The sequence below is a fragment of the Camellia sinensis genome, chromosome 4 (genome assembly GCF_055761805.1).
Source record: "Camellia sinensis isolate YWXY chromosome 4, ASM5576180v1, whole genome shotgun sequence".
Lineage (NCBI taxonomy): Eukaryota > Viridiplantae > Streptophyta > Magnoliopsida > Ericales > Theaceae > Camellia > Camellia sinensis.
The window spans coordinates 41,552,821-41,580,641 of NC_138964.1; the positions used below are offsets into that span (position 1 = coordinate 41,552,821).

General features: G+C 39.2%; 1 protein-coding gene across 1 annotated transcript; it reads left to right on the forward strand.

Moving 5' to 3' along the window:
• Positions 1–5,280: 5,280 nt before the first annotated feature.
• Positions 5,281–27,821, forward strand: LOC145824601 (uncharacterized). Its single transcript, XM_082924695.1, has 5 exons — positions 5,281–5,430; positions 12,403–12,476; positions 12,809–12,912; positions 13,057–13,122; positions 27,121–27,821. Exons 1-5 carry the CDS (start codon positions 5,363–5,365, stop codon positions 27,385–27,387), a joined length of 579 nt encoding a protein of 192 aa, XP_082780821.1. The 5' UTR covers positions 5,281–5,362; the 3' UTR covers positions 27,388–27,821.

A 27,821-nucleotide genomic window follows, 5' to 3' on the forward strand; every position in this document is an offset into this window, starting at 1 on the left:
TAAAAAAATTTAGAATGAAGCCATCGTTAAAAACTTGATTTGATTTGGGATGTTTCAATAATTTTTCATCAAATTTAACAAAAAAAATTATTTGGTGAAAAAATTTGAATGCTCTTATTCTCTCTTAAAAATTTTACCAAATCTTTTTTAAAATTTCAATCTTCCGAATGCTCCTTTTAGGGAAAATTAGGAAGAGGTCCTCCGCATATGTTCATGTAAGAGTTTAAGAACAATAAAAATTAGTTTGGTAGCTAAGGTCCCTAAAATTTTAAATTTTAGAAAGATAAGGACAAATTTTGACATACATGGACTAAAATGTCCTTTGAATCCTAGAAATCCTAATTTTTTATCTAATTTTTCACTAGCCATTTGCCCTCTCTCTCTCTCTCTCTCTTCATGACCTATCTTTGGTACTACTTCTATTGAATTTCCTGCGTCATCACCACATTCACTGTCATTCATTCATTCATTTTTTTTTCTTTTCTCAATCATGTCTACCGATGCTCCGTCATCTACCACCATCACCTAACCACTATTGTTTACCAATAGCCTCTCTCTCCAATCTATGTATAGATATAGTATGTTTTACTTTCTCTCGAGTTAATTTGTTTCATTATCGCCAATTTGTGCACAAATACAATGTATGAGTTTTAAATCTCTTTTTTCTTCTCTTTCCCCCCCTCTCTCTCTCTTCCTATTATTTTCTACGTCTATGTGTTTTTCTCTATGTTGAATCATGAAATTTCCTTGCCTCTATTTTTGTCTATGTTGAAATTTTCTCTATGTTGAATCATGAAATTTCCTTGTCTCTGTTTTTGTTTATGTTGAAATACAAAATTTTCCCTTGTCTCTATGTTTTTCTCTCTATTGAAACATATATTTTTTTTCTGTATCACTATTTTTTTCTTTGTCTCTATGTTGAAACACAAAAAATTGTATCTGTGTTAACATAGATTAAATTTCATTATTTGGATTGCAAATTTTCTTAAATTAATATATTTTTCATATTAGAAATTGGTATTGTGCTAGTGATCTCGTTAAATTTCGGTTTTGACACTTTTTTTATTATATATTTTCCTCTTAATTAAAAAGTTTAATTCATTGAAATAGAAAAATTTTGCTAATCAACAAAGACCATCATGCAACTAAGAAATCTATGAATGCTACAGTGAAATTTCATTGACTTAGCATAGTGATTTTCAATGAGTTGGAGAAATTTCACGAACTGAACACGGTGAACTTGTAATGGCTAGGGTCGAGGCCCAACCATCATTTCTTTTTCATATAGAGATAGTTGCATTAAAAAGATTTTTTTGTCATAATTGGAGTCTGAATATTTTCTAGGTATGAAATTTTGATTTTTCAAAACTTACGATTTCGAAAATAATTTTTAGTGGTAATTGTTCTTCATATATTAAATAGTCTAATTCGATTTTATGGGATTTTCCTACGAGGTATTAGCCACTTTACTTTAATGTCAAACTTAGTAATTTTAGTTGGAAAATTATTTTTGTACTAAAATAGGAGGAAAAAGTTTTTTATTTAATTGGATTTTGGTTTTTTTATTTTTGTACTAAAATATTTTATTTACATTGTAAACTTAAGTAAAATATTTACGTAAATAGTTGCATATGAAAATAAGGTTAATGTGTATGGAGTGCCTTGTAAACTAAACCTATTGGGCTATGTCACTTCTAAAAATCTTAGTTCACTCTACTGCAAGAGTAAGTGCTCGAGCGGTCTGCTCCTTACATGCTTGACATATTAGGAGCCTTCATTCTTTGCTGAGTGGGCGCCCAAGCAGTCTGTTTGAGATCAACCATTTAAAAATCATTTTTTACCAAATCTTTTCATTTTCTTACTCTATTTTCTCTCTTACTCCTCCATTCCGAAAACCCTAGACCTTTACACCTAGATTTCATCTAATTTTTACTAAGAATTCACCCGTAGTACTTGAGTTAAAAGTGTAGAGCTCAAAGAGATCAACGTGTTGTACCGATTGGATTGTGTTTTTGTCAAAGTCATCTCTTGGGTCTTCATCCATTTGCACTCATCTTTGAGATAGAAGGACTTTTTAACTTAGTATGTCCACGATTTGAGATGTATATGTGGTACTTTCTTTGTTATATTAATGTATGATAGGAGTAACTTTGATTTATGTGGGTTATTGATGTTTAAATAGGAATTTTTCTATAATGATTCTGGTTTAAACCCAATCCATTCATTGTTTTGGATATGGGTTTTCTTGTCTTGATGGTTGTTCATATCTTCTTCCGTCTTATTCCTTGTTTGGTTATTGGAATGTCTTGGTTATACTTGAAACATGTTGGGAGTTAGTTTTTTTTTTCAAAACTATTGCTACCCTTTTTTCGTTTGTTCGCTCGAGCAAACTTTCTTAACTTCCAATACTTTTGCAGGTCTACAAAACTACTGGGAGTATGACATTCTTCACTCGAGCGGTGTTTCTTGCACTTGAGCGGTCTTGGCTTGAGCGGTTCTTTTTCAGCTCGAGCAGTCTTTTGGAACACTTAGTATTTTTACATGCCAGCAAAAGTACTAGAAGGGTGGTGTTGTTTGCTCGAGCAGTCTCTCTTTTTGTGTCTAGTCGCTCGAGTGGTCTGCGCGTATATCAGATTGTAAAAGTTACTTTTTGGATCACCTTTTCACTTATCTCTCTCTCTCTCTCTAAGTCTCAGATCTACACACACTCTCTAAAAAACCATCTCTAAACTTCAAATATACCTTGATCCTTCGATCTCCACACCCTAGTCCCTTTGATAAAAAGAGAGAGCACATCGAGGGCTTCGTTCTAATTCGAGAAGTTCGCATTTTCGGTACCGTCAAGTTCTACCCATCTTTTCTTTGCATCTTTTTTTTTGAGGTAGGGATTATTTTGACTATTTTTATGATTTTTAACTTAGTTATTTGTTTTTTAAAAAAGATATTGTGATTTGGGGATTTTTGATAAAAATCTAGGGTTTTGGTTGGAAATCAAAAGTGGGGTTTTTAAAATGAGTTCTTAAATATGTATATGGGTTTGTAATTGTGGTTGAATTGTGATGAGACAGTGGATTTTTTTCCTTGGAGTTAATTTTTAAAGAAATGGAATTTTACACTAAATTGTGAACATTTGACTTTGTAAAGAAAAAATAAAATTGATGTTGGTTTTATGAAATTGGGATGACGACGATGATGATGGTGGAGTTGGATATGAATTATCATTCCTATCTTGAAATGTTGGAAAGTATATCTGTATTAGAAATTATTTATCTGTTTAGAGATATCTGTTTTGGGCTATTGGCGGAGGATAACTATGATTATTGTAAATTGCATGAGATTTAGGTGAATTGAAACTAATTTCTCATTCATTTGCATGGAGCATTGTAACATATTCAACACATTGAAAATGTTTATTGCTTTGAAAAAATAGATGAATGCCTTGGTGAATTTGGGTAGGGAGTGTAGTTGTGGTATTAAGTTGGCCTGTGTATCCTTCGTGAAAGTCTAGAAACCTCGTGTGGATAGGTGCCGAGCCTTTCGGTTAGTATAGGTAAAAATGACAATTGGTAGTGTTTGTAGCTTACTTGTAGACACATTCTAGAGATTTACAGTATTGTATCCACTGCCCTGTTTTCTATTATAAAAAAAGTGATTTCATGAATTGTGATATAACCTGACATTACACGGTTTTTGAAAAGAGATATAAAATATTTTTGGCATGAGCATTGCATATACATTTATCTTATAACTTTGTTAAGATTCATACACTGTGTTAGAGTATCTTTACTGGGTTTTGGCTTACCCTATGTGAAAAACCATTTTCAGGTGTTGATGATATGCCTCCGCCAAGGTAGTAGTTTGGGAGGACTTGGAGCCAAGAGCTTCCTTTTTTGTTATTGTTGTGTTTATTTTGTATAAGCCTAGGGTTTTATTTGTATTGAGTTTCAAACTCATTTTTGTTGTAACCAAGCACCGTCTTGGAAAGTTATAGTCGTTAGGGCAATTATATATCTATTTAACTTTTATTTCTTATCTTTTGTTTATAACACATGCTATAGATTCAGGGTTAAGACTTATGAATGTATAAATGCATGTGTTACTCTTTTGTACAGTTGAAGCATAAGGATGGAAGGGCTCTATTCTCAGATCATGATGTTGTTTAATTAATCATTACCCTCGGTATTTTGAGGCATTATATTTTCCCAAATTTATAAGGAGTTTTGAATGGTTAATGAAAATAGAGATGTTTGATGAAGATTATTTGATTTTAAAATGCAAATGTGGAAAAAATCCTAAATTTTTATTAAATCCTAATTTTGATTTTTACTCTAAGAGGATTTTGATTTATTTGGGCAATGTAATCTGAAATTGACTTGTTAATTTATCAAAACATGGATGATAATCAAATTGGTGAACTTGTTGAGATTTATTTGCTTAATTAAGGTGGTGGATCTAGTTGAATTTATGGAATTAAGATTCTTTTGAAATATGAGGGCAATAGAAGAAAATCATTAATACTTTTTATCAATCCACTCTGTCTCATATAATAATCACGTGAGAGTCATATAACATTATATATATATATATATATATATATATATATATATTTATGTTCATATATTGAAAATTAGGATGAAGATGTAAGAAAACATAGTTTTTGAAATAAAAAAAGATAGCAGAGAAATCGAAAAGAAATGAAGAGGAATAGACAGAAAATTATGACCAAGTTTGGCAACATCAAAACAATCCATATTTTTATCTTTTTATCTTTTTTTCATCACATCACCTCTTTACTTTTCTACACATCTTTTCGTAAAAAGACAAAAAGTACACTTATTTAGGTCATCCCAAACAATATGGAAAACAAAACTTTGTGATTCTAATTTCTACAAAATCTTAGTTCATCGTCTTAATCGTTCAAAATTTATATTTTGTTTTAGCTTAATATAATTATAATTTGATATAAATTTTGGGGTAAAATATAATTATATACTTGTGACATTATTATTACTAATTTTTGTTAAAAAGACATGTACAATAAAATAATAATTTTAATTGTCACGATTTCACGTCTACAAATCAAATGCAAAGTGTTATTTACCCCCATAATTTAATTGCATTAGTTGAAAAAATAATTTTTTTAAGGATAAATTATACTTTTTCACATTCAAAATTCATTTTGGTTGGTCAAAAAATCTGAATAAAAAAAGTAGACTAAAATTTAATTAAAAATTCTCCCTCCATGATATAAAAATAATAAAATCAAATCTCTCTGTATTTGCTCTATTTTTACATACTCACAACAATGGATTCTGTATAAATATACTCTGAAATTGAAGCAGACGAGAAAGCCCCTCTCCCAATGATGGTTGCCTCCGGAACCAATTCCTTCGCCAAGGAGATGGCCATCCGCAAGCGGATTGCCAGCATGTACTTTCTCTTCCTTCTCTTTCTTTTCATATATATATATATATATATATATATTTGTTAATTAAAGTTTTGTACTTGTTGGGTTTAGTGGGTTTAAGGGTTTGGATTATACTCTGAAATTTGGGAAACACTCTGGAATTATGAAGGTTAAGAAGGGGGTGTTCTTGTTTGACTATTGATAATTGGAATTGGAATTGGAATATTAAATTGTATGTTCAAGGAAAAAGGAAAAAAAGAAAACAAAAAATGAAATTTTTGTAATGAATTGCGTTTTAGATTTGGTGACTGGAAGAATATTTGAGTCTTCTCTTATCTGTAATTTTTATTTACATTTATAATGATAGATACCTCTAGCCTTGGAGAACAAATTATTTTTCAGTTTCTTGTAGAATATATTGGTTAAGTGCTGGTTATTCAAGCTTTCAAGGTCACAACATACGTGCTTCAGTTACTGCTACTGATTTGAAAATTTTAAGAAGAAGTTTTTCAAAGTTTTTTTTTTTTTTTTGTAAAACACCAATAGGTGTGTAAGCAGTTTAGTTTGATTGGGATTAAAAGAAAATTAGCACCGAACCCAACCCTTCGATTTTGTTAGTTGAGAAACCAAAATTGACCACATACTTATGGTTTGGTTTATCGGTTTCGTGTAAATGGGATTCACAAGAGGTTTTAAGTGTTTTCTAAAAATCTATAGAAATCCCATATCAGGAATAATTAAAGAAAATGGTGGGGCTGCTTTGTAAAACATGTAGTATTTGTTGATTTGATACCCATTTTTTTTTCTACTTTCTACAAAAAAAAAAAAAAAAAAGGATTACTAGGTGTTCGCATCTAGTAATCCTATCTACAACTTGTATGGCAGCTAGCCAACCATGTGTTGTTCCCTTGGGCATGGATGCCATGTGGTAAGGTAACATGTAGTGGCGCAAGAAAATACTAGAAACAAGCTTGTGTTCACATCTTTAGATGCAAATATATTGGTCATTTATCTTCTAACACTAACAAATTTTGAATATATAAAGTGTTTGAATATAATATTTCGGTCAGTTCGGTCGGTATCAGTGTAAAATGTTTCAAAATCAAAACAAACTGTACTTTATGAACAACAGACCAAAAACCAAAATTTTGCTCTGTCTCAAATGGTCGGTTCGATTCCACCGGTTTTTCTTACAACCATAACTCCTAGTCAATTTCATGCCTTTAAGATTACACCCTGTTTTGAAATTTGACCTATGTTTTTTTTGGGAACTTTGACCTATGTTATATGGACTTCGATACAAGCATTGGGTGTGGGTGCCTGTTCATGTGTTAGATCTTCATAAACCTAAATCTTATGTTATTGAGATATGTATCCAATAGTTGGATATGGGTACAAGGAAGGGTCATGGACATTTCTATATATTTCACTTTGTATAATATTCTTAGATAAGATATCGTAAATTATATAGGCATGCACTTAAAATTAAGGGTATGGCTTCTCTCATGTTGGAGTTCCAACTGGACCAAACAATTCAAATCACCAGATGAAGGCACGTCAATTGAAATGGCAAAGAATGGCTTAGATTAAGCACAAATCATAAGTCCAGACCCATTTCAATATGACGTCGTCATTAACTAAACGGAAACCTAACCTAGCGCCGTTCAGAAATTTCAGCACTCACATTTGTTCCCATTCTCTGAAACGATGTCAAATCTCTCTCATTCATGCTCTGCCCCAAAATTCGATATCCCTTTCCTTCTCACCCAAAAACTAATGTGGAAGCCTTTGATAAACAACCATGGCTGTAAGAATCGTTAGGACAAACTTTCTCTCTTGGTAATGCATCTTTAGCCTCAAGCAGCATTAAATAAAAAAATTCAACATCTTTCTATACTGGTTTGGTTTTTGTGGAATATTTACGTCCTTTTAAGTTGGATATCAACATTTTTTATTAATGTCTGTTCATCAACTAGTCAGAGGGGTTTAATTGTAAAAAAATATGCAATTTACACTTACAATTTGCTGTTGTTTAGTTTTTCTCAAAGAAGCATGGACACAGACATGTGACACGACACGACATAGATACGACATGGACACGTCGATACGCCAATTTTAAAAAAATATAGGGCACGACACGTGGGGGATACACATGAAATATATAATTTTATATATTTATTATATGTTATATATATGAATATATCATTCAAAGTTAATAAAAAATGCAATATGACACTAATTTTTATAAATGTAGATGTCTTTTGTTTTATTATTGTATCATAAGTTATTTTGTTCGAACTTATAACTAGTTTCACTTGTGATTAATCTATTGGCACGTGTGTTTAAGTGATAGATACGTGTGTTATCTAAGTGTCCAAAGAGTGTCCGAGTCTTTTAAAAAAATTTAAAAATGGGACCCATTTTGAAGAGTGTTGGACACTGTTGGCTTATTTTTCCTACGAAGGAAAATATCATAAATGCGAGCGTGCCAGCAAGGATTGAAAAATCCTTACAGATTAAATTCAAGCCAATTATCAAGCGATTGTGTTGACGGTTCTTTTGCCTCAACGAAGAGGACTTCAAATTTGCCAAGTGTAGCGAAAAGAAAAAGTAAAAGAAGAAAAAGGGACGGAGAAAGATGATTGAGTGAACAATCAAAGTAATAAATATTTACCTCTACTCCTATGCTTCGAAAAGAAAGTGCATAAAATGCTTCGAAATGGAAATGCTGAAAATAAATGCTTCGAAATATAAATCTATGTTAAACTACTCCTAAGATAAGGAAAATGACAAGAAATATTGAAATCAATTGTCTTTGATTTAAGTTCTGGATCCTTTACAATGTAACCATTAATGGCTATTTATAGAAGAAAAAATACAGCAATAACTACTTAGTAACTACCCATTTCTTCCATCTTCATTCTTGTCTTGCCATGTGTCCTCCCACTCATCCACTTTGTCCTCCCACTCATCCACTTTGTCCTTCATATTCTCCATTATCTCTATAACTTCTTTTAACTTCCAAATGAATAAGAGGATGCCACGTGTCCTGCAATTATATAAATAATAAATAATAATAAAAATTGCAGATTTATGGTGCTAACATTACCCCCCGCGGCCCTTAAAAATGATGTTTACTTGAATTTTTGAAGGACCGAACCAAGCACATGACTAATCTAAGCAATAAAATGCTTCGAATAATATCAACAAAGTGCTTCGAATGATATAATAGTACCAATGAAGTGTTTCGAATGAGTATGACATTATGACTAGATGTCTCGAATGCTAGCTATTACGGACTAATGACAAGCTTTGAAGGTGGTACAAAGAACCAAAATTATCTTTCGAAGGTTGAAAGTGCCGACAAAGGACAAATTACATCCTTAGAAATACTCGGCAAAGTTTTGAAGATTTACAACCACCATTATTGTTTCTTCAAAGCTGTTAATGCAAGATGGAGTGCTTCGGAGTTTACAAAATTATGGCAAAAGAGCCTTCGAAGCAGCTTTTGGCCAACATTGTAGTTATTCACATTTTTTATGTTCTGGTTCATACATAATTAATGAAAATATTAATTTTGTGCTTCGAACCAGTTATTAATTCTTCGAAGACACCAAAACTGTTGTTCTTCGAACCAACTTATCATGCCAAAAACAGGCATTATTCGACAACTAATTAATTGTCATTTTACATATATTTGAAGAGATGTACACATTTCGAAAGTTTTCAAAGCTTTATATAGTTTCGAAGGTGAAGTAATCAACCTTCGAAACAACTCTTGATGTTTCGAATGTATCTTCAAAGCTTTATACAGCTTCGAAGGTGAAGTAATCAACCTTCGAAACAACTCTTGATGCTTCGAATGTATTTTCGATACTTTGATTGTGTACATACAAACAACTGGCCATCAATTTGAAAAGATAAGCCATTTTCAACCATTTATTTAAATGCACAGGCTTTTTCTAGCAAAATTCATGCATTTTAAATGGTCATCCCTTGTTCTTAGTGCTTCGAACTCATAAGAACAATTTGTTAATTTTATTAGCCACATCATCAGAATTATATTTTGATGTGAACCACAAATCCAAAAAGGATTTTGAACACCAAAAGTCATGGTGTGGTGTAACCATGAAAATTCATACTTTTTGACATTTTGAAAAATGTCAAAAATTTTGAATTCATGAACAATGGCTTGTTCATTATTCTTGACCATGTTTGTTTTAAAAACATGACTTTTGCCGAATAGGTTTTCATAATTATTTGGCAAAGTGGGTTGTTTTTCCATATTGGCCATTAATGGCTTATGAAAATCCCCCATAAGAATGTTATTTTCATGACTTGACTCTCTAAAATTTGGTTTTTGGACCCCCCGAGTCATACATGGAACATCATTCTTAGCCAAATTTGGCTCAAGAACATGCTCTTTCGCTGTGTTAATTTCATAATTTGGCTCTTTTAAAACGGACTCTTGAACCCCCCGAGCCATTGATGAAATCAACTCTTTACTTTTGCTATTTTTAACCATGGAAAAATTATGAAAAAATTGACCAATTCCGGCCATTAAAGCCTTAGTTAAAGACTTGGTAGTGAGAGTTGATAACTCATCATTCCATTGGCGAATTTTCATATCAAGTTGATGAATTTCTCCAATTAAATGGTGTCTTTTTTCTTCCACCAAATAATATTGTAATGGATGAAAGTTTATTTCATCAAGAAAATGGATCTCTTCTTGAAGATCCAAATTTTTTTTTTCACGCCAATATATTTCAAATTGACAAGTTCGAATGGCGAAATCCAAATCGTTTGTCATTTCTTACACTTGGCAGTCCCACTGGGCGTGCCAAAAAATGTTGGCTTATTTTTCCTACGAAGGAAAATATCATAAATGCGAGCGTGCCAGCAAGGATTGAAAAATCCTTACAGATTAAATTCAAGCCAATTATCAAGCGATTGTGTTGACGGTTCTTTTGCCTCAACGAAGAGGACTTCAAATTTGCCAAGTGTAGCGAAAAGAAAAAGTAAAAGAAGAAAAAGGGACGGAGAAAGATGATTGAGTGAACAATCAAAGTAATAAATATTTACCTCTACTCCTATGCTTCGAAAAGAAAGTGCATAAAATGCTTCGAAATGGAAATGCTGAAAATAAATGCTTCGAAATATAAATCTATGTTAAACTACTCCTAAGATAAGGAAAATGACAAGAAATATTGAAATCAATTGTTTTTGATTTAAGTTCTGGATCCTTTACAATGTAACCATTAATGGCTATTTATAGAAGAAAAAATACAGCAATAACTACTTAGTAACTACCCATTTCTTCCATCTTCATTCTTGTCTTGCCATGTGTCCTTCCATTCATCCACTTTGTCCTCCCACTCATCCACTTTGTCCTTCATATTCTCCATTATCTCTATAACTTCTTTTAACTTCCAAATGAATAAGAGGATGCCACGTGTCCTGCAATTATATAAATAATAAATAATAATAAAAATTGCAGATTTATGGTGCTAACAGACACGTGTTGGGAAAGTGTCCAAAGAGTGTCGGTGTTTGACACGGATACGACAGGAATATGTCATCTTCTTAGAAGTGTTTGTGCTTCTTAGGTTTTGCTGCACAGAAGGAAAAATGTTTTGTTGTTGTTGTTTGTTTAGTTTTTCTGGACAAGAAGTTTATGCCTGACTGTTACAGAGTTGATTAAAACAAAGTTTGAGGTGCTGTAAAGATTTGAATTTACAAACTATAATTTGAACTGACAAAACTTCATACTAAATTTACTGGCTCTTCAATATTTGGAGAAGGGTTTCATAATCACAGCAAATTTTCAGATTGGAGTTCCTTTTAAATTTTGAAATCGTTTAAGAGAAATAGACGATAATCATGTGTCAGCACTGAGATTAAATTTTTTGAACGGAAGCTTTTCTTTCCGTTAAGTTGGAAATGACGCAGTATTGAGATGAATCTGGGTGTGAATGTGTGGCTTAATCTGAGCCATTCTTTGCCATTTCAACTGACGTGCCTTCATTTGGTGGTTTGAACTATTCGGTCCAGGTGGAACTACATGAGAGAAGCCATACCCTAAAATTAAATAAGATTTAGGAAAAAAATATGAATTTTTATCACTCATCATTGTGTGAGGCTAGAGATGTTTCATTTCTAGCCAACGTGAGTTTCTTCTTCTTCAAACATTGTAAAAAAATTAAGGAATCCAAGTATCTGAATTGGGTATGACTATCGAACACATATCCCACACCCTTACTCTTATCATGTCCATTGGACATGGGTACTTTGGGAGAAATAGGAGAATTGATGTAACACAGCCTTTGACAATATATGCACAAAGTGGCTGCTCTAAAGAGAAAATAACAAAAAAATAGGAAAAATAAAACAAGGGTCACATTATAGATATCCATTGTCCACAGTAATGGCATGGACAAAACTTCATGTGGGTATGTGCTAATCTACAAAATGATTCTAAGTGAAGCAAAAAAGATTCTTATTTGTTATTATAGAAACATTTTTTTTTTTAGTTTCACCTGTATGGTATTGATAAATTGTAGAATGATGAATGAAGTACTTGATTGCCAATTAAAAAAATTGAGATTTGTTAATTCATAGGCTAATGTATTTCCGAAAAGTCAAAACTTAAGTGATAAAGGTTTTGTGAAACCTTCTACGATGTTAATAGGTAAAAGGATTGGAGTTGGTTGAATGCATTTCCCAAAATAAGCCAATCCTTTTTTGCTAAGATCCACATAGAAATATGTGACTGCCGTTGGTAATTTTTCTTGCCTCTCCCCCTCCGGTGATGAATGAAGTATCTGATTGTCAATTCGAACATCTGAGATTTGTTTGTGTGGTTTTGCTCCTTCACTTACCTCACTGTGTTATTGATAGCCAGTTTGCTTCTGGTTAATGTATAAGGAAGATTATAATAAATTGAATTCTTGATTTCTGTTTGTTTTCTTCTTTTTTGTTTTTCACAATTTTCACAGATTTAATAAAAGAGAAGAGGATTTCCCATCGTTGACAGAATACAATGATTACTTGGAGGAAGTGGAAGACATGAGTAAGTTTTTGTAGTTTATAAGAGTTTTCTTTTTATAGAAATGCTTTCCTTCTTCGTAAAAAAGTATTGATGTGGGCATTCTAGACGCCTTGACTTGGATATAGGTGTTCCTGTTGTTGGTGTATGATTTCACCTATTACCTCAGGTCTTGTAAGAGAGAGTTCATTATGTTGCCTTCCCTCTTAGGTAGTGAGACCAATCCCCTCTTGGGATGCAAGAGACCTCTTTTCCTCAATAGGTTTTAGGTTGAGCTTCATTCTATTTATATTTTTGGCAAAAAAATCTTATCTTACGTACTGAAGAATTATTTATTTGTTTGTTTATTTTTTCAGTATTCAACTTGGTAGAAGGAATAGATGTTCCTGCTATTGAAGAAAAAATTGCAGAGTACGAGAAAGAAAATGCTGAACAAATTATGAATGCTCAAGCTCGTAAGGTTTGTTGTGAAGTTAGCTAAATTTCTTGTATCGTACTGAACAATGTTCCATTTAATTTAGGTTTTTTAAAGGTCGTGAATTCTGTGGTTTCTGTTGCAAAATTTTCTTGGAGTATTCTTATTCTGGTTATTTTATTATTTCAGGCCGAAGAGTATGCAGCAGCATTGGCTGCAAGCAAAGGACAGCCTGCACAGGCTGATAATGATGTGGTGAGAAGATCACATGCATTATCATTTCATGTTGTCAATTGCCTACTTAAAATCTTTCTTAGACATCATCAAGTGCACTGCTACTTTTATTTTTTTGATAGGTAGTTTAAAGAGCTTGAACTTAAGTCTCTTTATTGGGGGACTGCAGCCTAAGCGGCTGGGGTGTCCCCTAGGGGACTTAACTCCACTTTTTTGGATATCATTAAGTGGCACTGCAACGATGCTGTCCAATATGAGAATGTAGATTGATTGGAGTTTGCAGATTAACTTTTGGCTTGCTTTATATCCTACTATTTAAAACCTAGTCGATGGCCAAAGAACATGGGGCTTGAAAAGTCTCGTCCCAACTAGTTGGTTTGGCTACTTGAATTATGTTGTGTCTATCCTTAAGAGCCATAGCTTTAGCTAAATCACACTGTGCCAAGACTAATTTTAGCTGCATTGTGAGCATGAAATTGATAATAATAATAATAATAATAATAGTTGATGATGTTTGCCAATTTTTAAGCCATTATGTTATCACGGATGTGATAATCCTGATTCTTTGATGTTTTGCATAATTATTTGTTTCTTAAACTTGGCAATATGATCTCAACATGTTACCACTATGGAACCTAAATTTCCTGAATCTCTGCATAGATTTCTTGTGTATCCTATCTTAAATTTGATGTAAGAGACACCATTTTTTAATTTATTATTTTTTCTTTTTATATATCTAAGATCCTGTATTTCAGCAAGGAATTTGAAGCTATTTATATTCTACAGAGGATTGTTGATGCAAATACCTTTAGCTCTAAGTGTAAAGGCTTTTGTGTAGAGCAAAATTATATGGCTGATATGAAGACATTTTCTTAATCAGTGTACCAGATGTATTTAAACCTCCCTAATTGAAGTGCTGCTTAATCGTTGCCAATAATCAGAAATTGGGTTATTGGATTGCTGTGCGGGAGCCTGACATATTAATGACTAAACGTGGCTTATAAGTGTGGGGAAGTGGTTTGAAAATACTCTTTTGATCCACTGGGATGCTCGAGATCCTCAGCTAGCAACCTGAAAAGGAATAAACACTCCGGTCAGGGGTGCCGGAATTAGCACTCCGACGGTTAAGTCAGTGTATGCTCTCTTAGTTACTTGTATCTTGAGTTAAGCGTAATAATTCTCACATACCTTTCTCTGGCTGATGTTCTTCTATTTATTTCTTTTCTTTCTTGGGGCTCAGGGCTGGGCCCACCTTCAATTCGCCGTATAACTATTTACTCGGCTCCTTTTGTTGCAAACTGCTTTTCACTCAGCCCCTTACTCAACTGGTTGTTTGGCCGAATAGGGTACTTCTGGATTTGTATGCATAAGACGGGGCCGAATGCGATGTATATATTTCGACTCTCCAGGTCCAATTATTTGGCCTCTTTACGTCTCCCGATATTTGGCCCCCACAATTGTCCCCCAAACACTCCACTAACAATAGTTAGCTGGTGTGTTTGGTTTCGAACTCAAAAAGTTAGAGCCGAAATTCGGCGGCTAACCTCATTCCAACGCGGATGTCAGAGCTTACGCCTTTCGGTCGTCATTACAACTACCCGCCCCTTCGTACTCTTCTTCTATTTATTGTGATTTAAAATTTTGTCGTCTTTTCGAACACATACACATTTTTGGACGCTTGAAGCTCTTGGAGTGCCTTCTGACTCACCTCTGCAACTTCCTTTTATCCCTCATTGTCCTCTCCGTCTCTTGTAAGTTCCCTTCCTCTCTGCTTTGAATCCCTTTTCCTGGTTTGTTTTTAGTTTAGCATACTCCTATAGGTTGACGAAAATGGCAAAGCATTTGAAAGACCTCCTCTCCTCAGATCAAGTCTCTGGCTTTCGATGCCATTTTTCTATCCCTGATGACGTTCGTCTGTAAGTGACAGACACCACCCTTGATATGGAGAGGGCTGATGAAAGCACAATCGTCTTCCCTCTCTTATCAATTGCAGAGGGCGGAGTCCGTTTCCCCTTTCACCCATTCCTTAGGGCTGTCCTTCGCCATTGGGGTCTAATCCTTTCCCAACCTAATGTAAACTTTTTTCGAATCGTAATGGGGATTATAGAGTTAAACCGTCGCCTTAGGATTAATCTCGGCATACCTGCTATTCGACATTGTTATGCCTTGGCCAAGTCTTCTGGCCGGCATGTGCGCTATTTCCTTAGGGCCAAGGACATCGACCACCAATTGGTGACTATGCTTTCCAGCTCTGGCAAGTGAGTCGATGATGTCATGGTCGTTGTCCGAGGTAATTAGGAATTCGGCGAAGGCGAGGACCGCCTAGATCCTATTCCTAGACAGAGGGGCGAACTAGGTGGCCATATAGCTCCTTGTGTTTATTTTTCTTATATTTACAAGGCTTTATTTTTGCGGTCTCATGGTTTTGCTTGTGCAGGAAACGATTTGAAGAAAGTTTTGATTTCAACTAACGACGCCGTTCTTGCAGAAATTAAAGTTGCGCTCAAATACTTCGGCCGTCCAAGCCTTTAGAACAAGGGAGGGCGGCCCACATTCTTCTTCGATACGAGTTGACGTATACGACGTTTTCGGCGACAGAAAACATCCCAATTCCGAGGGGTGAAGAGTTTCTTACGGTTCTTGTTTTAACCAACTTCAAAAACTTGCGGCAAGTTGGTTTGGACGGATTGGACTCGGAGCAGGCGGAGGTAGCTGAGGAGGTCGCTGAAAAGTCAAACTAGTCTGAAGCCGAAGTAGACGAGGCTTTGAGGTTGGCCTTTGATGAAGCCGACCTTAATTCAGCCAACCCTCTGTCCACTTCGGGCCGAGGGGACGTTTCCTTCGACGACATCTTTACTGGTTTAGAAGACCTTCCCGGCGCGTACCCTGATGACATGGCCGGGTTGTCACTCACACAACTTGCCAAAAAGAAAAACGCCGAAAGAATGGCCGTGCGGTGGAGAGCAGAGGCCATTCGATCGGAAGTGCCACCCGCCACCGATGCTGAGCCCTCCCTGCCTGTTATCGAAGTGGTGACGGCTCAAACTCGGAATGCCGAGTTGGAGCTGGTAGAGCAAGCGAATCAGGAGGCTGAGCGAGGAGGGAAAAAACGTCCTGTCGAGGTCAAGGCCGGCTCTGAAGAAAACCCCGCTGACAAACGGCCGCACTTAGAGGAGTCGGGCGTGGTTGTGCCTTTTGTCGTTCAACCAAAGATAAAAAACATGCCGATCTCCTCTGACGCATCGGTTATGAAGACTCAGCCGTGGCGTTGAGCATGGCTTCGTCGGTCTCATTGCCGGCTGACAAGGGGGCTTTCCGGGTGGAGCCGGATTTGTTGTCAATAGCATTAGCCGCTCAATCGGCTCTTCTGGTATATAAATTGATCCTGTCTTTCGCTTTTATGCGTATATTGTTTTGGTTTTAATTTCCTGTCTTGCAGACGGTCGGAAGGATAGCCGAGATAGGCTGGCGCCAGCATGACCCCATCGAACGAATTGGCCGTTTAAAGTCGGAAGTTGAGGGCGAGAGGAGCAGGGCTGAGTTCGAAGCGGCGAGGGCGATGATGGAAAGTGCAAGGGCCGAGGCCGAGATGGAAAGGGCGAGAAATTCTGACCAGCTCAGATTGGCCGCTGAGGAGAGGGCATACGCGAGCGAAGGTGCGCTCAAGTTAGCCCAAGAGGTGATTGCCAAACTGGAGGCTGACTTGGAAGAATCGAAGAAGGCGAAGGAAATAGCTGACTTCGAGGCTTCCAAGGCGTAGGAGGCTGGGCAAGGCGTCGCCCTTGCAAATTATGTGGAAGAAGTCTCCAAATTTGAGAATCGGGGATTCAAACACGGTTGGCTCAAAGCCCTTGCTGTTGCAAATGTGACATTGGTTATGCCGATTCCATACGAGCAAGTGGACATTGAGTCGCTGGAGTCTGACCCCGAGGATTGATTAGGGCGACACTCTAGTTGTTTTTGTTAAGGATTTTGAATGTATTGTTTTAGCTTTTCGTTTAGTAGTTTTTATGTGTAAAATGGCTATTGTTTTTAAGTTTTTGCTAGGCATCTTCCATGCAAAGTTGTAGCTTTTTGTTTAGTAGTTTTCATATGTAAAATGGCTACTGTCTGTACCCAATTTACTAATGAAAATTTCCTTTGTACTTTGCTATTATTTGTGCTTAATTTTGCTGTTGATGAATAGTATTGATTTTTGCTACTTGGAATAAAACGTCCGTGTACACTTGCCGATTAGATAACTAGGCAATTTAGTAATTTCACCTTCAATTTATCTGAATAAGTGCAACAGCTCAGGGCCTCGTCGAATAGCCGATTAGCTTCATGAATCTACCCTTGTCCCAGCCAATGAACTCCAAAGGCCGAATATCATTAGTTCATGGAGTGGCTGCGGCACATGTCGATCGGCATTGGGCCTACATACTTGGCCGATTAGATTAATAAATCTGCTCCTACCCCAGCCAATGTATGAACTCCGAAGGCCGTATATTTTTAGTTCATGGAGTGGCTGCGGCACACGTCCATCGGCATCGGGCCTACATATTTGGCCGATCAGATTAATAAATCTGCCCCTGCCTTAGCCAATGAACTCCAAAGGCCGAATATCATTAGTTTATGGAGTGGCTGCGGCATACGTCGATCGGCATCGGGCCTACATATTTGGCCGATCAGATTAATAAATCTGCCCCTGCCCCTGCCCCTGCCAATGTATGAACTCCGAAGGCCGAATATCATTAGTTCCTGAAGTGGCTGCGGCACATGTCGGTCGACATCGGGCCTACATATTTGGCCGATCAGATTAATAAATCTGCTCCTGCCCCTGCCCCTGCCCCAGCCAATGTATGAATTCCGAAGGCCGAATATCATTAGTTCATGGAGTGGCTGCGGCACACGTCAATCGGCATCGGGCTTTTGAAGTTTAGCTTTAATGAGATCGCCTCGAGGGCGCTGCATGCGTTAGGAATAAATGGGGTGAGTTCTTCGCGCCCGTAAATCCACTTATTGTGTTCAGACTCAATTTAAACCAGTTTGTTGCGGAAGGTTAGTAAGTGTGAATGTCAAATAGACTATTCTTCAACAGCAAAGGAGAAGGGCGGACATTGGCTGAGCTTGACACTGAAATGAATCGCGGCGGCGAGCCCATACGCATGGGAAGTAGGACGTCGAGGAAACGGGAAAAATGTCAGCCCCCAAGTTGTCGAAGTAGATCACCCAGAAGGGAAAAACAGTAACGGGGCAGCTCACCTCGACTTCGATCGTGACCGAGAAGTGAATCTGATGCGACACCGCGACCGTTGAGTTTTATGGTTTTTGTGAAGAATAAACCGATGACGGAGGTGGATTCTATTGTTCACAACCCAGGTGTAGTAGTCGAGTTCACTTGACAGATTTTTCCACCGGAGGTCCAGCAGTCGATGGTTGGTTGACAGGATTTCGAAGTGTTTCGAGAGGGCATCCATGGAGCAGTAAAAGGGTTGTATACTGCCTATGAAGTCGGCATGCGTCTACGTGCTGTGCGGCGGGAGATAGAGCAGAAGAACGAACGAATTCGCAACTTGGAGGCTCGTGCGGAGAAGGCCGAGCGTGAGCTAAGGAAGGCCCAAACTAAGCCGCATGCCGCCGGACAATCTAACCTGGTCGTGGAGGAAAGAGTGACCCAACGGCTGATAAGTCATGCAATTGCCGATCGAGATACGGCAAGCATGTTTGCAGTAGAGACTGCAAGGTCCATGGGTTATGAAAAAGGCTTTCATGACGGCCGGTGAGTCGGGATAGACAAGACCAAGGAGAAACTCGCCAAGGAAGTATGCCGATGCGAGAATTGGGGTTTTAGGCACGAGTGGATTAAGGCTCTCCAAGCCGTAGAGGCTCTCCAAGCCGCAGGGGCTCTCCAAGAAGCAGGCGTTGAATCGGCGTTGCCATTATACCAACGTCATCATTTTCCTATTGGCGCTTTCGAAATCGAGAAGAGCGACGACGAGGGTGACGCCGAGCAAAATTGAACATATTGTAAACGTTCTAACGCAGATTGGGTGCCGACTATGTATTTATTAGTTAATTTAATAAAATACTCTGTTTTAAATGTTTGCATGCTTCAACTTATGTTAATACGGTTTGTGCCGGTTCAACTTAATGAAACATTTCATTTTGAATGCATGCATGTTGTAATTTATGTTTATGCGGCTTGTGCCAGTTCAATTTAATGAAACATTTCATTTTAAATGCTTGCATGTTTTAATTTTCGCCGTGTGTCGTGAGATCCACGAAGAACGCTCCGAATTCAGAGTCTTTATTCGGCCTAAACATGCCCTGCACGGATGGGGCTCCGAATTCAGAGGCTTTTTAATCTTGGCCAATCGTGAGATCCTCGAAAGGCGCTCCGAATCTGGAGCCTTTATTTGGCCCAAACGTGACCTGCATGGATGGGGCTCCGAATTCGGAGGCTTTTTTATCTTTGCGAATCGTGAGATCCACGAAAGGCACTTCGAATCCGAAGTCTTCTTTATCTTGGCCAATCGTGAGATCAACAAAGGGCGCTCCGAATCCGGAGTCTTTATTCGGCCCAAACGTGACCTGTATGGATGGGGCTCCGAATTCGGAGGCTTTTTTATCTTGACCAATCGTGAGATCTACGAAAGGCGCTCCAAATCTGGAGTATTTTTTCGGCCCAAACGTGACCTGCACAGATGGGGCTCCGAATTCGGAGGCTTTTTTATCTTGGCCAATCGTGAGATCCACGAAAAGCGCTCCGAATCTGGAGTCTTTATTTGGCCCAAACGTGACCTGCACAGATGGGGCTCCAAATCCGGAGGCTTTTTTATCTTGGCCAATCGTGAGATCCACGAAAGGCGCTCCGAATCTAGAGTCTTTATTCGGGCCAGACGTGACCTGCACGGATAGGGCTCCGAATCCGGAGGCTTTTTTATCTTGGCCAATCATGAGATCCACGAAAGGCGCTCCGAATCCGGAGTCTTTTTTATCTTGGCCAATCATGAGATCCACGAAAGGCGCTCCGAATCCAGAGTCTTTTTTATCTTCGCCAATCATGAGATCCACGAAAGGCGCTCCGAATCCGGAGTCTTTTTATCTTGGCCAATCATGAGATCCACGAAAGGCAGAGTCTTTTTTCGGCCCAACGTGACCTGCACGAAAGGTGCTCTGAATCCGGAGTCTTTATTCAGCATACTTTTGAACTGAGTTTCGCATTGAGAAAATACAAAAGTTTGCATTGCAAAAGCGAATGTGTACATGGTGAATCACTCAAAACAAGTATTATGCCCCACAGGTTGGGTTCAATGATAGAATTTACGCAAATGCGAGGAATTCCAAGGGCGTGACAGACTCCTCCCAAACATGTCTTTGAGTTGATATGTCCCTGTTCCTGCGATCGAGCTGACCTGATAGGGGCCGTCCCAGTTTTCCATCAGCCGGATTCCTGGCAGTTGGAAGCACTTTCTTCAGGACCAATTCGCCTGGCCCATAGCGGCGTAGTTGGACACGTTGATTATACGACTTAGCGAGCTGTTGCTGGTACCGTGCCATGGACGCAAGGGCACGGTCTCTTCGTTCTTCAATCAAAGTTAAATCCAAAGCCAACATCATGTCGTTTTGGCCCATATCAAAAACTTTTGATTTCGGAGTTGGGAGGCCGATCTCTAAGGGGATGATTGCTTGATTTCTGAAGCACAAAGCGAACAGCGTTTCCCCGGTGGAACGTCTTGGAGTAGTTCGATGTGCCCACAATACACTCGGCAATTCTTCGACCCATCTGCCTTTAGTTTTCTCCAGCCTCTTCTTGATGCCGTCCAAAATGGCTTTGTTGGAGGCTTCAGCTTGGTCATTACTCTGTGGATAAGCTGGGGTGGAGAAATAGGGCCGGATACCATGCTTGTTACACAGCTCTCGGTAGACACCGCAATCAAACTGGGTGCCGTTATCTGAACTGAGTGCTCTTGGAATGCCGAATCACGTTATAATATTTCTCCATACAAAACGCTTCACATCAGCATCTCGAATATGCTTTAGTGCCTCCGCTTCTACCTATTTTTTGAACTAATCTATTGCGACAATCAAAAATCGCTTGTTGCCGGGGGCGCGAGGCAGTGGTCCGACGATGTCAAGTTCCTATTGGGCAAACGGCCAAGGACTGGTTATAGAGCTTAATTCTTTAGCAGGTAGATGGGTTAAGGGATAAAACTTTTGGCACTGTTTGCATTTCTTCACGTAATATTCGGCATCAGCTCTCATTGTCGGCCAATAATACCCTGTGTCACAGCTCGGTGGGCCAAAGAGTGCCTATCAGAATGGGCACCACAACTACCTTCATGTATTTCAGTCAGGAGTCCCTCGACTTTATTCAGATGAACGCACTCGAGGTACGGGCCAGAGAGGGATTTTTTGTAAAGTTTTCCTTGCGGATCCAAATAGTATCGCAGGGCTTTGTTTCGTAGCTTGTGCGCTTCTTTCTTATCCGACGGGAGCTATTCGGAAGATAGGAATGCAGCAATGGAGTCCATTCAACTCGGACCTGGCTCTATGACATTGATCTGGACTTCCTCCGAAGGGCCAATGCTTGGATTAGGGATGAAACCCACTATTGTCCGTTTAATCTCTGAGTTAATGGCGGAGGCTAGGCAAGCCAGGGCGTCTGCATGTGTGTTCTGATCACGGGTTATTTGGTTCAATTCGTGATGGTCAAATTTTACCAGCAAGGCGCTTGCCGTTTTCATGTAAGCGGCCATGCGGTCATTTTTGGCTGTGTACTCCCCCTTTAGCTGATTGATCACCAGTTTAGAATCGTAGAGTATAAGTAGACGCCGAGCACCAAGGAGATGTGCATTCCGCAAGCCGGTTAGCAAGGCCTCGTATTCGGCTTCATTGTTCGATGCTTCGAAGCCGAGTTTGACAGCTTACTCGATTATTGCTCCATCGGGAGCTTGATTACTACTCCGGCCCTGCTGCCGCGTTGATTGGACGATCCGTCACAGTATAGCTGCCAAATGTCCCCAACATAAATTCTCCAGTTCGGCCTGGGTTGTATTTCATCAGACTTGAAGTCGGCAAGACCACCAGTGAATTTGGTCACAAAGTCGGCAAGCACTTGCCCCTTGATTGAGGTTCTAGGTAGAAACTGAATATCATACTAGCCGAGTTCAAAAGCCCACTTTGAAACGTGCCCTGATGCTTCTGCACTACGGAGTACTGACCGGAGGGGGTGGTCCGTTAGTACCTCGATGGTACGCCCCTGAAAATAATGCATCAGCTTTTTTGCTGCCGTGACGAGGGCTAGGAAGAGTTTTTCCAACGGAAGGTAACGTCTTTCGGCGTCAACCATTGCTTTGCTCACATAGTACACTGGCCGCTGCTCCCCAAGCTCTTTCTTTAACAGTACGGCACTGACTGCTCGGTCAGAAACTGCCATATATAAAATGAGCGGGTCACCTGCCAAAGGTGTTGTCAAGAGTGGAACTGATCGGAGGTAGGTCTTCAGACCGTTGAAAGCGGCTTCGCACTCGGAGGTCTATTCAAAAGCCTCGTCCTGCCGTAGGGTATGAAAGAATTGTTGGCAGCGGTCTGTGGAACGACTAATGAATCTGTTGAGTGCGGCGGCCATCCCCATCAACTTTTGAACCTCCTTCACCGACCGAGGGGAGCCGAGTTCCAAGATTGCTGTGATTTGCCTCGGGTTGGCTTCGATTCCTCGGTGATTGACAATGTAGCCAAGGAATTTGCTGAATCCGATCCTAAACGCACACTTGAAAGCGTTCAGCTTCATTTTGTACTTGCGTAAAATGCCGAATGTCTCTTCCAGGTCGGCCATGTGAGTTTGCTCTTCTTTTGACTTGATCACCATATCGTCAATGTACACTTCCATAGTACGGCCGAGTTGCTCCTTGAACATGGCAGTGACTAGTCTTTGGTAAGTTGCCCTTGCATTTTTCATCCTAAAAGGCATAACCTTCTAGCAATAGGTTCCGCTTGGCATGAGGAATGCAGTTTTGTCTTGGTCCTCCGGATGCGTGGCGATTTGATGGTAGCCTCTGTATGCATCGAGGAAGCTCATACGTTGATGACGTGTCGTGGCGTCTACGAGTTGATCAATTCTGGGGAGAGGAAAACAATCCTTGGGACAAGCTTTATTTAAATCTGTGAAGTCCACACAGACACGCCAAGTTCCATTCTTCTTCTTTACCACCACAGTATTCGACAGCCATGTAGGATAGGTCACTTCCCGGATTGCCCCGGCATCAAGCAACCGGTCAACTTCTTCAACAACAGCAGCAGTGTGTTCTGCAACTGACTGCTAGCTTTTCTGAATGATCGGCTTACATTTTGGGTCAACATTCAGACGGTGCTCAGAAACAGATGGATCCACCCCCGGTATTTCATACGGCGACCATGCGAATACATCAAGGTTGCCGAGCAAGAAGGTAATTAGCTGCTGCCTGTCAGTGTTATTTAAGGAGGCGCCGACCATGAAGAACCTATCAGGATCCCCGTCAATTTAAACTTGGTTTAGGGCTTCCGTGGCCTTTTCACTCGGGAGCCGTCTAACATCATCCAGGCTCTCGCGATCCGGCACCTCAATAGAGTTCACCTCCAGCTCTCTTGGTGTCTTTGCGGCGAGAAGATAACATGCTTGTGCCAATTTCTGGGAACCACGGATTTGCTCGATGCCTCGTTCAGTCGAGAAGCGGAGCAGTTGATGATAGGTGCTGGGTACGACATGCATGGCGTGTAGCCAAGTTCGTCCCATGATAAGATTATACGGCGAAGGCAGCTTGACAACCAAGAACTCCACATCTAATGTTCGGGAGCCCGCTCGAACTGGTAGCGTGATTTTGCCCAACGGGTATTCTAGATTAGCATTGAAGCCGAACAACGGATAAGGAGTCGGAGACAGGTCCGACTCAGTGAACCTGAGTTTGATGAAGTTCTTGTAATACATAACCTTCGAAGTACTCCCCTGGTCTATGAGAACGCGTTCAACGATGAATCAATTTACGCGTAGTTCGATGACCAATGGATCAATGTGGGGAAGTGTTACGCCGATCAAATCAGAATCATCGAAGGTAATACTCGGAGCTTCATAGGGCTGTTTTGCTAGTGTGATTTGCTTTTAGGGGCCAAGATGAGACTGAATTGAATGTACGGAAGGGGCTGTCTGTTTTCCACTTGAAGTTGTTCATTAGCTCGTTGGGAGCATTGGTCGTTTGATCGGCGCGAATTTCTCTTGTCTCGTTTAGCCCGGCCCCGTAGTTCAGGGCTCCGTGATGGTACAGAACTTATCGGCTGAATAATTTCAGATGGGGCCGTCTTGATTGCCTGGTTCCCGGCTTTGACCCGCAGTGCGTCATCTTCAACTTTGCAATATTCTTCGACTTTTTTCATCAACGACCAGACTGTTTTGGGGGGCCTTCTAGTCAAAGAACTTCGGAGGGCACTATCAGGATGCAACCCCATTTTAAAGGCGGTGATGGCCATGGAGTCGTTGCAGGCGTCGTCCACAAGATTAAAGCATTCCCAATAGCGCGCCAAATACGCCCGTAATGTTTCTCCTGACTGGATTTGCATTGCTCAGAGAGAATCGGCTTGCTTCGGCTGGACCTCATTGGTGATGAACCTTGCCATGAAGGATTTTTGGAGTTGATGGAAGCTCTTAATCGATGCTGGTTCCAATTTATAATACCATTTGACGGCCAACGGTCCCAAACTACTCGGAAATATTCGGCACATGAGGGCCTCGTTGTCCGCATGCAACGTCATAGCCTGTTTGTAATGTCAGATGTGATCAGTGAGATCTGATTTCCCGTCGTACAGGGTGAACGATGGGGCTTTAAACTTTTTGGATAGTATTGCCTTCGCGATCCGTCGCACAAAGGGATTATGCTGGTTCTCTTCGCCTGAACCATTTTGCCTTCGCTTATGGCGTGGACGTGGACTTTCTTCGGAGGAACTGGTGGTTTCGATTCGTCCCTTCTTTTTGGGTTCTGGGGATAATGAGTCAGAATCATTGTCGCTTTCTTGTCTTCGAACTCGAGGTTTTCGACTATATTCTCTTAGAGGTCGTCTGGGATTTTGGCGTGCAGCTTCATTGGATTTTGCTACTTCCAAGGCCAAGTCCTGACGGAGGTGCTCGTTCTGTTTGTTTTGCTTCGCTTGTTCCATGATCGCTTGCATTGTCTCATGTGCTGAAGTCGAGGGTGAGTTTTGGGCAAGTGAGTCGAAGTTCAAGGCACGTCTTGCGGCGATAGTCTCCGGTCCAAGCATGTTTGTTGAAGTGAGGTCATCTCTCTGTGTGGTTTCGTCAGTGATTATCGGAGGGTCTTCCGTTACGCCCGTCATGGATGTAGTTGATTATTCCCACAGACGTAGCCAATTGTGGGGAAGTGGTTTGTAAACACTCTTTTGATCCACTAGGACGTTCGGGATCCTCAGCTTGCAACCTGAAAAGGAATAAACACTTTGGTCGGGAGTGCCAGAATTAGCATTCCGATGGTTAAGTCAGTGTATGCTCTCTTAGTTACTTGTATCTTGAGTTAAGCGTAATAATTCTCACATACCTTTCTCTGGCTGATGTTCTTTTATTTATATCTTTTCTTTCTTGGGGCGAGGGCTGGGCCCGCCTTTAATTCGCTGTATAACTATTTACTCGGCTCCTTTTGTTGCAAACCGCTCTTCACTCGGCCCCTTTACTCAACTGGTTGTTTGGCCGAATAGAGTACTTCTGGATTTGTATGCATAAGACGGGGCCGAATGCGATGTATATATTTCGACTCTTCAGGTCCAATTATTTGGCCTCTTTACGTCTCCCGATATTCGGCTCCCACAATAAATTACAAAATTCTCAAATACAAACATAGTGAGATTTCCTTATTGGTCACGCTCATTATATTTATGTTTTAGGTACATGCTTGACAATGAAGTTGTTTAGTGCGGTGATACTGCTTGTGATTAGATATGATTTTGTGGGTTTGAGTTACTTTGCCTCTTAATAAAAATGTGTATTACTCATCAGAGAATGGTTGAAGCTGTGCTCTCAAAACCCAAATCTGCAAATTTGGGACTAATCTGGCACGAACATGTGCGTGTGAATTTATTTACACTAGCAGTGATTAGGTTTTTGTCAGTTTAGATACACCATTGAATGGGATTAGCTTTGCAGATGTTTTAACCGATAGTGGAATATTTGTTTTACTATTATTGTCCTGGTGTTCATCATGCATTTTGGACTGTCAGTCAATTATCAGAGGTTTAGAGAAAACCAGAGGATGATAGATATCAACACCAATCCTACATGTGCCTAAGTACAATTAATTACATGATAAATGTGGATTTTTGTCTGTGTTCTTGTGGCGTTTAATTTTAGGATATTGCACCCCTGAATTTGAAAAATGAAATTCTGACTTTATGATTACTTGATTACATAGCCAGAAATAACCTAATGAGTGTGGTGTTATTAGATTATGTTTATGCTTTCGTCTTTTCTGTTATCTCTCTCTCTCTGTGTATATATACTATTACATATGTGATGGGTTCTCATGTTCCGAAAATGCCCTTCTAGCCTATTTAAAATAAAAAAATTATATATAGTTGGGACTCAAAACCGAGACCATGGTTTGATGAAGAAAGCCCTTACTACTTGAGCAATACATACTATATGTGCATTTTTTTTGTTGTCATTATTCTTATAATATTACTTCTTTTTTTGAGTTGCATACACATCGCTTGTGTAGACCGCTATATATATACATATATGGCATTCTGTATTCTCAAACATCCATATTACGCGGTCAAACTTTCTTGAACCTCTGTTAGTCCATTGGTAATCTGATGAAATCTCATAATGGTTCAAATTATGAAATATTCTGAACTTATGGCTAGTGTTAATTTTAGAATGCTTTCATTTTTTTTTTTTGGTAAAAAGGAATGTACTATTTTCTATAAATGGGCTTGTCTTGTGGATTCTTCTTGATGAACATCACATGTTCTAAACTATTTTTGTCTTTATTGAGACAGAGCATGAGCCAGAGCTCCCAAGTAGGGGTCGCTGCTGGTGCCTATGCCCCTGCAGTTGCTGGGGGTGGAATTGCGCAGCCACGGCCAACAGGCGTGGCTCCACTGCCTATTCCAATTGGATCTAATCATGACATGCAAGGGTATGATATCGATGATGAAGAAATGATGAAACTTCGAGCAGAAAGAGGCATAAGGGCAGGAGGGTGGAGCGTCGAATTGAGCAGGAAACGGGCACTTGAAGAAGCCTTCAGTAGCATTTGGATTTGAGTAGGTATCTGAGCTCATGTGCTACGTCGAATTGAGCAGGAAACGGGCACTTGAAGAAGCCTTCAGTAGCATTTGGATTTGAGTAGATATCTGAGTTCATGTGCTACTTGGCTTTGCTGCTTTACACGAGGAAGGTGACACAATTTACTATCAGATTCTGAAGTATGAGAGAGAGAGAGAGAGAGAGAGAGCAGTTAGTGATATCAGTTAAAGTGTAATGACTTTATCTATGCTCTGTAGGGTTATAATTATTTATCATGTCCTGTTCTGGTTTGGTTCAGGCATTTTTAGCATTAGTTTTTTTTTTTTTGATTTTTTTTACACGATTAAAAATGTATTACAAATAGAATTATCGTTCATCATTATTAGGTATTGTTTGATTTATTGGAATGAAATAAACATTCTATTAGAATATCTAATTTTATGTTTCCAAA

Bases quoted from the DNA above. Each gene is read 5' to 3' on its own strand.
- LOC145824601 (XM_082924695.1), top strand. From the start codon at position 5,363: ATGATGGTTGCCTCCGGAACCAATTCCTTCGCCAAGGAGATGGCCATC. The intron at 12,477-12,808 runs GTAAGTTTTTGT...TTATTTTTTCAG, and splicing joins GGAGGAAGTGGAAGACATGA to TATTCAACTTGGTAGAAGGA. The intron at 13,123-27,120 runs GTGAGAAGATCA...TTATTGAGACAG, and splicing joins CACAGGCTGATAATGATGTG to AGCATGAGCCAGAGCTCCCA.